At 42.3% G+C, this 13,566-nt stretch overlaps 1 protein-coding gene across 2 annotated transcripts in view; it reads left to right on the forward strand.

Moving 5' to 3' along the window:
* PRIM2 (DNA primase subunit 2) overlaps positions 1-13,566 on the forward strand; it is a 204,447-nt gene that overhangs the window by 118,351 nt on the left and 72,530 nt on the right. For both annotated transcript variants that reach the window (XM_040349891.1, XM_040349892.1), the window contains exon 10: positions 209-394. In XM_040349891.1, the coding sequence (XP_040205825.1) occupies positions 209-394 (186 nt within the window). The remainder of the gene's footprint in view (positions 1-208; positions 395-13,566) is intronic.

The following is a 13,566-nucleotide window of genomic DNA, read 5'->3' on the forward strand; positions in this document are numbered from 1 at the left end:
TGTAGCTGTTTATATTTACTCAAATAATTGCATTTCCATGCTCTGTACTGTGGGAGACCATGTGAATATAGGGTCCTGGGTTTAGTAACACTTAAACAGATTTTCAGACTCATGTCTCAACAGTTAGGAGACAGTTGATGATATGCGATGACCCTGTCAAAGATGTTTGTATTTTCTTTTAATAATATGTTGATTTCCATCTCTTTAGCTTTCTGCAAAGTCATTTCCTCTCTGTATGCGTCAACTTCACAAGTCTTTGAGAGAGCACCATCACCTTCGCCATGGAGGCCGTATGCAGTATGGCCTTTTCCTCAAGGGTATTGGTTTAACACTGGAGCAGGCCCTCCAGTTCTGGAAACTGGAATTTACAAAGGGAAAAGTTGACTCTGAAAAGGTATGCATTTATTTATTTAAAAATAAAATGTGCAGTACAGTTTTGAATAAATGAAATTGGTGTCCAAAATCGCTCTACTCAGTACATATAACACAGAGTGAGTCAGAAATTAAGTGGAACACTTTTGAACACCAATTTCATTTACCATGAACACATATTGCTTATTTACTATAAATGGCACTACATATTTTGTTTTTTAGTTTGCTCTACACTGTGTATCGCATGTTGTGCAAGCTGCTTTTTCTGGGTATTTTGAAGTACACATGCATTTATCTACCAAACATTTTTGGGGGCGTGGCCTGAAACAGCATGGAGTAGGATGTGTGTGACCTGAGCTCCGTCCATTACTCCTTTTCTTTTTAAATCAGTCTTTTTATTGAATACAAGAGATGGTACATATAAAAGTATAATCATACATTGGTACATGCAGTCGACAAATTCTTCTAGCAGTATCATCCAACAACACACCACTAGGTTACATACATATACAGAAAATCAGTATTATTAGCAGGCATGGAATATGCCATCATAATACATTGTACCGCTGGAGGGTCCCTCCACCCCATCCCACCCCCAGACCTCCCCACCTGAGCAACATTGGAACTCCCATAAAAAAAAGGAAACCATAAAAAAAAAGGAAACCGCATTATAGAAATCCTGACAAATCACATACAGGTATCAGGAGCTTTAAGCCATCTGTCCCAAACTTTTTCATATTTGGATGGGCATCCCCTGTGGGTGTATATAAGTTTCTTATCTGGCAATACAGCCTTGACCTCCGCAATCTAATGCGATACCACCGGAGGATCTGGTCTCTTCCACACTCTGGCAATTGCTTTTCGAGCTGAAAAGAGCGTCTCATGTAGGAATAGCTTAATACATTTATTACAGTCTGGATTCAGGAAAATTCCCAGAAGACATAGTTTCAGTTGGAGCGTTACAGGGGAGCCCATCTTGTCATGCAGGAATCCCACCACCTGCGACCAGAATGCCTGTATTTTGGGACATTTCTATAAGAGATGGAAAAAGTTGTCCGCCGGCTGAGCGCACATGGAGCATGCAGTGGAATAATTATGTTTATATTTCGAGAGTCTGAGAGGGGTGAGGTATGATCTATGCATTATAAAGATCTGGGTTAACCGGTCTGACAGCTTGGGGGGAAACTAGCTTACATGTGTCCAGAGCATCACTCCATTAGTCATCCGCGATGGGGCCCAAGTCGTCCTCCCACCTAGCCTTCACAGCATACGCCCCCACAGTTGCCGAGGGGAGCGACAGCATGGTGTAGAATTGCGAAATTAGTTTCTTAGGGTCAGGGTACTTTATGGCTGCCATCAATGGGCTGACCTCCAAAGAGAGATCATCCAGACGGAACTGCGTGCGGAAGGTATGACGTAGCTGTATGTATCTAAAGTGCATTTGGTTAGGTAGTGCAAACTCTGGCTGCAAGACAGGCAGGGATTTCAGCTTCCCATTAGCAACTATGTGGGACAGATAGAAAATGCCCCTAGAGCTCCACCACCCAGTATCTGGAATCTGAATAAATTCAGGAAGGGCCGAGTTATGCCACAGGGTGGTGAAGGTATGTAGGAGTGGTATGTGCAATTTTGCAGAGGCTATGGACCACACTCTCCTGTAATGGTGCAGAAGAGTCTTACAGTCAGCTGACCCGCCTCCCCTCTCTATCCCTTCTGCAATCGCCACCAAGGGGTCTAAGGTCAGCCCAGCCCACCCCGGGCACAGAAAGCGTAAAAACATGTCGGTCCGTTTTGTCTACATGGAATATTTGTGAGAGTTGAGCTGCAAGATAGTAAAGATTAAAGTCAGGCAGAGCGAGACCTGCCAGGTCAGTAGGGTTTTTGAGTTTGTGCCACGGGAGTCCATTACTAATTTTCTATTTAATTCTGCACTCCGCCAAGGTCCTGCGGGCTTCCTGACGGCGGCCCGAATGGAGCAGCGTTCCTCTACACGGCTGCCTCCGCTAGAAGAAACTGCGGCTCCGGCCTAGTCCTGGAGTCCCGTGGCCATCTTGCTACACCCAGCCAGCTCTGCATCCCCAACTTGCTGACTCCTGGATCCCTCCCCACAAGGTACTGACAAATCCCAGCTTGCCCACCACTCCTTACATTCCCCCCCCCCCCGAGCCACTACCGAGGACCAGACTGCGGACGGCCCCCCCAAGCTCCATCCTGGGTGTAGCGCCCATCTTGCTACACCCCAACAGATGCCCACAGCCTCCCGATCTCTCCTCAGCTAGACACAGGCCCCCACATAACAACCAGAACACCCCAGCCTGTCAGAGTGCTACCCCTGAATCAGCTTTCAGTGGGCTTTAGTCCCCATCAGAGGCAGGTAGTGGATGCGGCCTTGCTCAAGGTGTCGCACACATTTTACTACACCATCCCTCAGCGTCCATTCTTAATTCTGGGCTGCATGCTTCCATGGTGCCCAGTTCAACCCCTATACTGACACCAGCACCGCTCAGCCTCCTACACCTGACACCTTTTTTCTCCAGCCATGGCTCAGTTGAAACTTAAGTCGGATGCGGAAAATGTCTGGAGCAGACACGGACAAGGTATTGGAGGCCATCTCTGAGTTACAAGCCACCCTCACCACTAAAATTGAGGAGGTGAAAGTGGATATCTCCCTAGTCCGACATGACCTCCACAAGGTCAAGGAGGGGGGTTAAGACCTCAGAGACCAGAATAGGTGAGGTGGAGGGCGCGATCCACTCTGAAGTCTTGTGACCGTGACGCCACGCATAGGGGGACGGACATGCACAGGAAATTATATTTTCATACGAGCTTGGCGCTCGTGGAGCTTTGTGTCTATTTACTACTTATGCAATGTGAGTACGTTTATCGTTTTAAATAAATACATTTTAAAGATACTACACGATCTGGAATCCTTCCCCTCCCTATTTCTTTGTATTTTATACTTACTGGGAGGAATAAGATCAGTGATTAAGCCATAGATGTATGCAATGCTGTATCCTGGCCTAGGCACTTTGCAGGGGGGCAGCACGGAAATAGTCCCCGCTGGCTAGTGTAGCACCAGTCTCAGACTTGGCTGAGAGTCCCCGCTGGCTAGTCTAGCACCCCCATGCGGGTGGCCGGCATTCCGCAACTCGGGGGGGGGGGGGGAGGGGCTGCTTCTAATTTTGACTGTCCTATCCTCCTGGACCACAAACCTTCCTCACTGTGCTATGTTTTCTGCTGCACCATTGGCATGATTATATCTTCTTAGTCCTCTCCATTAAATTATCCGAAATGTGTGCTTAAAGTAGAACCATAGGCAACACTTTTTTTATTTTTTCATTTTTGGATAGAGTAAGGGAGGGTTATAGCCCCTGTCAGTTTATTGCTTACCATACCTGTCCCACTGCAGAGATTTCCCTTCACTTCCTGCCCCCAAACAGGAAATGAGAGGAAATCTATGCACATTAAGGGAATTCACCAGACTGGTGCTCGCAGTCTGGTATTAAACAGCAAGTGGTGTGGCCTTGACAGAAAGGTGTGGGTCATATTTAAATTAGGGGGTGCATGAGTTTAGTCAGGCCTAGGGCAGCACAAAACCTAAATACACTACTGGATGTATTACACTACTAAGAAGCAAACACCCTGAATACTGACCAGCTTGAACACTGACCGTCATCTTTATAAATATATGTGGTTGCCTCATAACAGCAAGGTAAGAGGCCATCGCCACCAGAGTGTTTGCACAGAAGAGGAGAATACTTTCCTTTGTACATTTTGCACATTGTGTTTTCTGCACAAAATAAAATCACTACTTTTTTTTTTCACTTTTGCACAGGAGAAGAAAATTATACTTTGCACACTGTATTTATTATATGGAAGAGGACTAATTATTTCTGCAATTCTTTTTGCACTTTATATATTGCATAGTGTTTTTGTACAAGTCACTTTGTATGCACATATCGCCTTGTGTACACATACCACTTTATGCTTATTTGTGTGTGTGTGTGTGTGTGTGTGTGTGTGTATATATATATATATATATATATATATATATATATATATATATATAGCCAGTGGGGACACTTGGCATCCTCCCCAGTTTTGGCATTGATAACTCTTTATGGGGTTTAGTTTGCCTTAGGTCCCTTTTAACAGCGCAGCACCAGCTACTTTTTTTACAGTTTAGATCCCACCATTACAGATTTCCTCTGAACGCATGCAGTACCAGATTAATCCACTCCTGGCAAAACAAGACAACATGGAGAACAGACTCTGTAGGTGCAACCTTTGCTTTATTTGCCTGCCAGAGGGGACTGAGGGGAAAGACCCCACTACATTCCTAGAACAATTGCTGATCACAACGTATGGCAGAGAGGCCTTTTAAGTCACATCTACCAAACATTTTATTTTTTTCTAGTTTTTAAACATGAAATGTTAAAGTTCTCATTCAGTAGTGAAAGGTTGGTTACAGATCCGGTGTCATAATTTTTGCACCATCAGGGGTACTTTTATGCCAAAGGGATATATACAGTAATGGAGTACATAACAATCTGCTGCTTTTCTTATGCCCAGAGCACCTCCTTTGAATACAGGGCTGCATATCAATGTGGACATCTATATTGGTGGTTAAAGTATATGTGAACCCCCAACTTGTAAAACAACCCAATCGGCTCAGCCCTCAAATTTTCCACTCGCATTCTGTGAGTGGAAATTGAGGGCTTGCAAGCTGGGCAGTCTGGGAGGGGGGTGAGCACCGCCAGTGGGCGGGGTTCATTGGTAACCGTTCTCCCTGCAATCGCCCGGAGGGGGGGGGGGTTGAAGAGCATGTAGGAAGAGGAGAACAGGATAGCACACTGTTAAGCTTACATTAAAATTGTCTCTGCTCGACACAGCCCCACCTCCTCCTGACCTGCGCCTGTGATAGACAGAACGCCGGTCCAATGCTGGGGTGCGTTTTGTCTATCGCAGGCACGGGGTCAGGAGGATGCGGGCTGTGTTGAGCGGAGACAATTGTAATGTAAGCTGTGACAGTGGGCTATCCTGCTCTGTGATCCCACGGCTCTCCTCTTCCTCCAGTCATACATTCCTCTGCCCAGACGAGGCTGCAATGGTGGGCACAAGTGAGTCTGTATTGATGAGCACAGGTTGAGGCTGCACTGATAAAGTTGTTAATATTTATTTCTGTAACTTAATTCTGCATAAAACATTCATGAGATACTTTTATGAGGGCGTGTTTAGGGGCAGGGTAGGGGTTGGGTGGGGCAACTGGTGGAGAGTAACCCTTAAGGCTGGACTAGTAGCTCAGGACTTAAAGTTTTGAGCCCTGTGTGTGTGTGTGTGTGTGTGTGTATATGTATATATATATAATATATTATATTATATTATATAATCTAGTATCTCACATATTTGTAAATATTTTATTATATCTTTTCATGTGACCAGAAATTACACTTTGCTACAATGTAAAGTAGTGAGTGTACAGCTTGTATAACAGTATTAATTTTGCTCTCCCCTCAAAATAATTCAACACACAGCCAATAATGTCTAAACCGCTGGAAACAAAGTGAGTACACCCCTAAGTGCAAATGTCCAAATTTGGGCCCAATTAGCCATTTTCCCTCCCCGGTGTCATGTGACTCATTGGTGTTGATGTGAATACGGTGCAGGTGGTGTTTTTAAATTTGGTGTTATCGCTCTCACTCTTACTGGTCACTGGACATTCTACATGGCACCTCATGGCAAAGAACTCTCTAAGGATCTGAAAAAAGAATTGTTGCTCTACATGAAGATGGCCTAGGCTATAAGATGATTGTCAAGACCCTGAAACTGAGCTGCATCACGTTGGTCAAGACCATACAGCAGTTTAATAGGACAGGTTCCACTCAGAACAGGCCCTGGTCGACCAATGAAGTTGAGTGTACGTGCTCGGTGTCATTTCCAGAGGTTGTCTTTTGAGAAATAGACGTATGAGTGCTCCCAGTATTGCTGCAGAGGTTAAAGGGGTGTGGGGTCAGCCTGTCAGTGCTCAGACCATACGCTGCACACTGCATCAAATTGGTCTGCATGACTATCATCCCAGAAGGAAGCCTCTTCTAAAGAAGATGCACAAGAAAGCCTGCAAACAGTTTGCAGAAGACAAGCAGACTAAGAACATGGATTACTGGAACCATGTCCTGTGGTCTGATGAGACCAAGATCAACGTATTTGGCTCAGATGGTGTCAAGCGTGTGTGGCGGCAGCCAAGTGAGGAGTACAAAGACAAGTGTGTCTTACTTGCAGTCAATCATGGTGATGGGAGTATTATGGTCTGGGGCTGCATGGGTGCTGCTGACACTGAGGAGCTACAGTTAATTAAGGGAACCATGAATGCCAACATGTACTGTGACATACTGAAGCAGAGCATGATCCCCCTCCCTTCGGAGGCTGGGCCACAGGGCAGTATTCCAACATAACGACCCCAAACACACCACGCTAAAGAAGCTGAGGGTAAAGGTGATGGACTGGCCAAGCATGTCTCCAGATCTAAACCTTATTGAGCATCTGTGTGGCATCCTCAAATGAAAGTGGGAGGAGCGCAAGGTTAACATCCACCAGCTCTGTGATGTCATCATGGAGGAGTGGAAGAGAACTCCAGTTGCAACCTGTGAAGCTCTGGTGAACTCCATGCCCAAGATGGTTAAGGCAGTGCTGGAAAATAATGTTGGCCACACAAAATATTGACACTTTGGACCCAATTTGGACATTTTCACTTGGAATGTATTCACTTTAGTTACCAGCGGTTTGGACATTAATGGCAGTGTTGAGTTATTATGAGGGGGACAGCAAATTTACACTGTTATACAAGCTTTACACGGAGCATTTTCACGGAGCTTCGGACCGGGTCGCGTAGAGGACGTACCTGTACGTGCTTGTACCCAGCCGTGCCATTCTGCCGACGTATATGTGCAGGAGGCTGTCCTTAAGTGGTTAAAATGTTTAAATAATTAATATGTATGAGATCAGCTCTACAATATTGGTTAGGAGCCTTATTCGTGTTTTATAGATCACATACTATATGGTACAGTTTTGATTTTTCTGTATAATATTATATACAGTGGATATAGAAACTAATCATTTTGTTGTTTTGCATCCTGATATGAATATGTTGTATCCGGCTGTGTTTACTAACTTCTAACATCCAAGTGAAAGATATACAGTAAGACCAACATGTCAGAAAAATCTAAAACAGAATCGCTGAGTAGGAAAAAGGATCAGCCCACTTATGTCAGTATTTTATTGGACCACATTTTGCTTTAATTACAGCATTTGGTCTGTTGGGATATGTGTCTGCTAACGTTGCATATCTAGACTGCAATATTTCTCCACTCTTTGCAGGACTGCTCAGTTTAAATTGGATGGTGACCATTTGTGGACTGCAGTCTTCAAATCATTCGGCAGATTTTTAAAGGGTTTTAGGTCTGGGCTCTGACTAGGCCATGCAAGGACATTCACCTTTTCTTCTTCAACCACTATGTGGTTGTTTTTGCTGTGTGCTTTGGATCATTGTCTTGTTGGAAGGGAAACCTTCTTCCCATTAACAACTTTGTGGCAGAGGGCAGCAGATTTTCCTCAAGAATTTGACAGTATTTTTGCCTCATCCGTTTGTTTTCTATCCTGACAAGTGCTCTAGACCTGCTGCAGAGAAACACCCCCATAACAGTATATTACCACCTTAATGCTTTACTATAGGAATGGTGTTATTTGGATAGTGAGCTGTATTAAATTTCCACCAGACATATTGTTTGGTGTTGAAGCCAAATAATTCTATATTAGTCACTGACCAGAACACATTTTTCCTTGTGGCCTCAGAATCTTCAAGGTGGATTTAAGGTGGGGTTAATGTAACCCCGCTGCTGATGGAGAGGGTCATCAAGGATGATATGCAGGCAACTGACATCCTCCTTATCAACTGATGATGCCATTGGTCGGACCACCATATTGGACTTTTGATTCATAGGTGGTGATTATAATGTAATTTTATTTAAGCGCTGCACTGTATTCTGTTATTATTATTGTAATATGATGTTCTATGTTCTTATATATTATGTCATTGCATCTTACCCTGACAGGCTTTGGCTGAAGGTTAATCTTTTTTTCAGTCTGACAGACACACTCATGGTGCTATCCATGGGTATTTACAGAATGATTTATTTCCAGATCTAGTATATATTCTGCGTTTATGATGGTAAGGCTTTGAAACATGTGTCAACTTATATCTGTCAATTTTCTGTGAAACCTGCTGGCTTGAAGTAAAAATATGCATATATATTTTTTTTCCTTCACATTCTTTTTCTATTTTTCATAAAATAAGAAAAGTTGCTGAATGTATATCTCTCTCTGTACATTACAAGTATTCATAGAGCCTAGAAATATGGAATCCTAACAATAACAAGCTCTTGCAGTGTATCCCCAAATCCCTGAAGACAATTCCTGTGCATGAAATGAAAGATGCATATAGGTAATCATGTGTTTGCCATGTCGGTAATAGCACAGGGATCAGTGGAAAAAGGGTCATACTTTCTTTGGATCTCTGACTGTAACTACTTGGCAAAATAAAGATCAGGTTCTGAAATATGTATTATTTTGTCAGTTGTGTTAAAATACAAAAGCTATGACTTTTAAGCACAGTATCAAGTTTGCATCTGCATAATCTTTTCCTAGCTCAGATTACCATCTTAGACTGGCCAGGAAAGAAAAATGCACATTTTGGATTGTATGTGGCATTGCAATATTGTGCAAATAGCATTTTTCTGTAATTTAATGTCTATTAAGCAATAGTCCAGTAAGACCGTAATATAAAATCAATTTCATGAAACAGATGGAGAATTATTGGTTGGTTGTTTGGAATACTAATAAACTATTGATAGCAGGATGTGAAAAGAGAAGAACTGTGAAATCCTCCTTTGCCACTTTATTGTATACTTGGGCACTCTGAAAATCTGAGATATTAAAGTGAAACCAAAGAGACTGCTAAATAAATATTAAAGCGGAGTTCCACCCTAAAAATGAACTTTCTATTAACAGCTTGCCTTTTAATGTAAAACAAAAAATGTTTTTACTCGCTTCTATCTGGCTGTTACTAGGCAGATTTCGTAATCTGCCTAGTTCTTGGTCCTAGGTGGTTCAACTTCCTGTCCTAAGACCCCATTCTCTGGGCATTACTGTGCCTAAAAATTGCTCAGCATGCACCTCTCCCTGAAAACCAGGAAGAAAAAGGAACTGGGCTTCACATGCCAACACATATGATGGCTACGGCCACAACATATAAGGCAAGGGTTTGCAATGATTTGTGGAATGATTGGGGAGCTATTAATATGTTTTAGGGACTATTTAATGTGATTTTAATTTTAGCTTGCAAAAAAAAGAAAAAAATTATGTCTGGAACCACATGCATGTGTATTTAATTTTTTTTTTTTTTTTGTAAGCTGTGAAATGATCAGCAATAAATTGTAGCAAAACACTTTTTCAGTAAGATGGGGAACGGGCAATAAAGTGAAATTTGCCTTCACTATAAAAATTTCTCAAGTCTCTGATATGGATAGGTTTCTCAAGTATCCAGATCTAAGAAAACAGAGGAATTTTGACCAAACAATAGCTTAATATGTACTATAGGCAAGCACACAAATGCAGGAGTTGGTTTCCCATCCCGCCTCCCATCCACTATGGAGCGTGTGCCCGCCACGTCACTCGGGCACTGATGCGCATGCCTGGCGGTCTGCGTTGTCAGCCAGGTACCCGCGATCGGCAGTTAGAGAGCCCGGGACGTGGATCTCTGTGTGTAAACGTCCTGGAATCGTTATAACTAGTAAAAAAAAAATACATAAATCTATTCCCTTTTTTGTAGGCGCTATAACTTTTGCGCAAACAAATCACTATACACTTATTGCGTTTTTTTGTTTTTTTTTACCAAAAATATAAATAAGAATACATATCGGCCTAAACTGAGAAAAAATTGGGATATTTATTATACCAAAAAGTAAAAAAAAAAAATTTTTTTTTTTTCCCTAAATTGTCAGTTTTTTATTGTTTTCAGCGCAAAAAAATAAAAACCGCAGAGATGATCAAATACCACCAATAAAAGCTCTATTTGTGGGAAAAAAAGGACGTCAATTTTGTTTGGGAGCCACGTCGCACGACTTTGTCATTCAAAGCTTGACAGTGCTGAAAATTGGCCTGGGCAGGAAGAGGGTGAAAATGGCTGGTATTGAAGTGGTTAAAAGAGAGATATGGACTTTGTAAAAAAAAAATATATATACACACACACACACACACACACTATATTTTTTACTCACCTAGGTGGATGCAGCATTGATATGATGCTGCATCTGTCCTCTGGCTGGCTCTACAGTGAGAACTCAGCGATCAAACACTGCTCAGTTTTTCCCCTCTGCTCAGAGAGCCAGGGCTTTCAGTCATCAGCTCTCTGCTCTTCCCCTTCAGTGCTCACTGAATCACAGGGATGTTTAGGGGGTGGGCAGGGCTTGCTCAGGCTCTCTGCAGATCGCTGAGAGGCTTAGCCAGGCGCTGGTCCAGGCTTCTGGGTGGATCCCAACCACATGGTCAGATCCTTTTTAGAGCCTCGTCTGGCTCAGTAACATCAGCAGACTTTAGCCTGTCGCCTGAAAATGTGTCACAGGAGTGCAGAACAAGCTGCACTCCTGTGATCCATAGGAAAGGTATAGCCAAAAAAGCTTTGACTATACCTCTCCTTTAATTCTTTTACCTGCTAAAGTATTTGATATTCTGTTCAGTAGTGGATTCTGAGAGACTTTTTTCAGCTGTAAAAACACTCCAACGCTGATAAATGTCGATAAACACTCAAAAACTTCGCTCACCAGCATTTAACGTTTTTGATCCATTGAAAAAAAAAAGCTAAAAACCGCTATTACAAAAACTTTGAAAAAAGTTGAAAAACTCACTGCAATGCTACTGGCGTTTTTTATAGCGTTATTTTATTGTCCAGTGTGCATGAGGACTTAATGTTGGACCCCTTTCACACTGAGGTTCCTCTTCAGGTGTTTGCACGCTAAAAATAACGCCTGTAAAGCACCTCTCGTGCCTCCCCAGTGTGAAAGCTTGAGTGCTTTCACACTGGGGTGGTGCACTTGCGGGATGGGGGAAAAAAAGTCCTGCAAGCAACATGTTTGGGAGCGGCATATACACACCTCCCAAAATGCCCTTCCCATTGAAATGAATGGGCAGCGTTGGCAAAGCGTCTGCAAAGCGCTTCGTAAGCACCGCAACACAGGTGCTTTTAACCCTTTTTTAGCTGCTAGCAGGGCGCTTTTAACTGAAAAGCGCAGATAAAACTAGCATCGCTTTACCGCTAACACCGCCCCAATGCGGAAGTAGCCTAAATGGCACCCTGCCCTATGTGTGATGAGCGGAAAAGCTCCAAAACTCCCCCCAAAAAAACATGTGCAGAGATTTAAAAGAAGCCTCACAGCTGAGTGTCTCCATTCACTCCCTTCTATGTACATGTGTAAAAGTTGCGATACACTATACAATCTGATTGTATAATCTCTGTACAATTTATTTTAGATTTACCAAAGCTATGGAATAGGAGGACACACATCTATCCAATCAGGCAGCCTTTGCACTATATCAGGGGTAAAACAAAGATAAAAGCGCGGCTGAAGTAAACTGTATGACAAGGCATAAAAGCACTTGCATCTAGGCAAGTGAAGCACATTGTGGAGTCCTGTGAGGTGAGTCTCTGCACTGGCTGGGTAGCAGTGGTGGTTCGGTAGCCTTTTCTCCTATGACCGGGCTGCACAAAATACCTAGGCTGAGGCTACAAACAGCATAAACATTCCCCTTCACAAACCGAGAACCGTTACTAGGAGTCACAAAAGTCTTAGAATATGCAAGACTTATTCAGCAAAGTTTCTCCCCCCTTGCACTATCAGAGAGACCTGGATTGGGAATATGGCTTCACCCAGGAATCTACCCCATCATGCCACCCAAGCCTGACCACAATATGCCTTGTGAAATTTGATCTCAGGGTTGTATTACTGCACCAATCTTTACCACTCGAGACCCAGATCCAGGTTTTCTCAATGTTACTGGGCAACTTGAATGAAGTGTTTGATCCACTTCACGCAAGTTAATGTTTTGTTATGGGAACATGCCTACACCTGTTGGGGTCAGTATTGGGGTGGGAGGGAGGGGGGATTGTTAAAATAAAAAGATTCAACTAGCATAGCTTTTTTAAAAAAATAGCAAGTGTGGTATAAAGCCTATTTTTTTTTTTTTTGCCAAGAAACGCAAGCATCATTTGAAACCATAAAGAGATGGCTTCATAGCAGGAAATTTCAGTATGTTTTTTTAAACACATTGGAGTTGATTTATTCAAGGAAGAAACTGCTTACTGTGCGTAGTGTAGAATGTTCAGTGAGACTAGTTAATAAGTTGACGCTATTTTTTATTTGGATATCTAGTCCCATGCAAAAAAAAATTGGGATTATTGACATGGAACACGTATCTATCTCGTTTGTTAACATTTTGTAAATATTTGCTTTAAGTGAACAGTTGCAATCAACCCATTTGTTAAATTACAAGGTTTATAACTGCATCTATGGTAAAAAAAAAAGGCCTTTTTACAGAGAATGTATTCTGTCATCGAAAAAGGTATCTTTGAGCCCGTCCTTTTCTCATTCTTAATAGCCACAAGGATATCATTCTCTCTTAATTTAAAACGTGCTACTTCTAGAGATCCTTAAAATTTTGATCAAGTGCTAAAGTTTCTTTCAAGTACATATTAAAATACATAGCTAGGCTTCGCTTTCTGTAGTTCTGGAAGAATTTGATCTTCTATTTTGTACTGCTTGCCACTGTACATTCTTCTAATAAGATTAGAATTGCTTATCGAGCTTGTGAGAAATGCAGAGAATCTATTAGTAATTTTGTTCTGCAGTATAAAAGTAGTTTACGCTCAGAATTGTTTTTCAATGGAAAATCAATAGCCCGTTTTTGTTGGCTATATTGAAAGTTCATATTTCCATTAGTGTGATATTGATCATAGAAGTTTGTGTAATTTTTTTTCACATATTTGCTTTGTATAGTTTTTGTTTCCCTGTTGGTCTTGTACGTCTTTACATAGATAATGTGTTCTTTATCCTGTTATTATTGTCAAATTAAAAGACATCATTGCTG

The sequence above is a fragment of the Rana temporaria genome, chromosome 4, assembly GCF_905171775.1.
Source record: "Rana temporaria chromosome 4, aRanTem1.1, whole genome shotgun sequence".
NCBI lineage: Eukaryota > Metazoa > Chordata > Amphibia > Anura > Ranidae > Rana > Rana temporaria.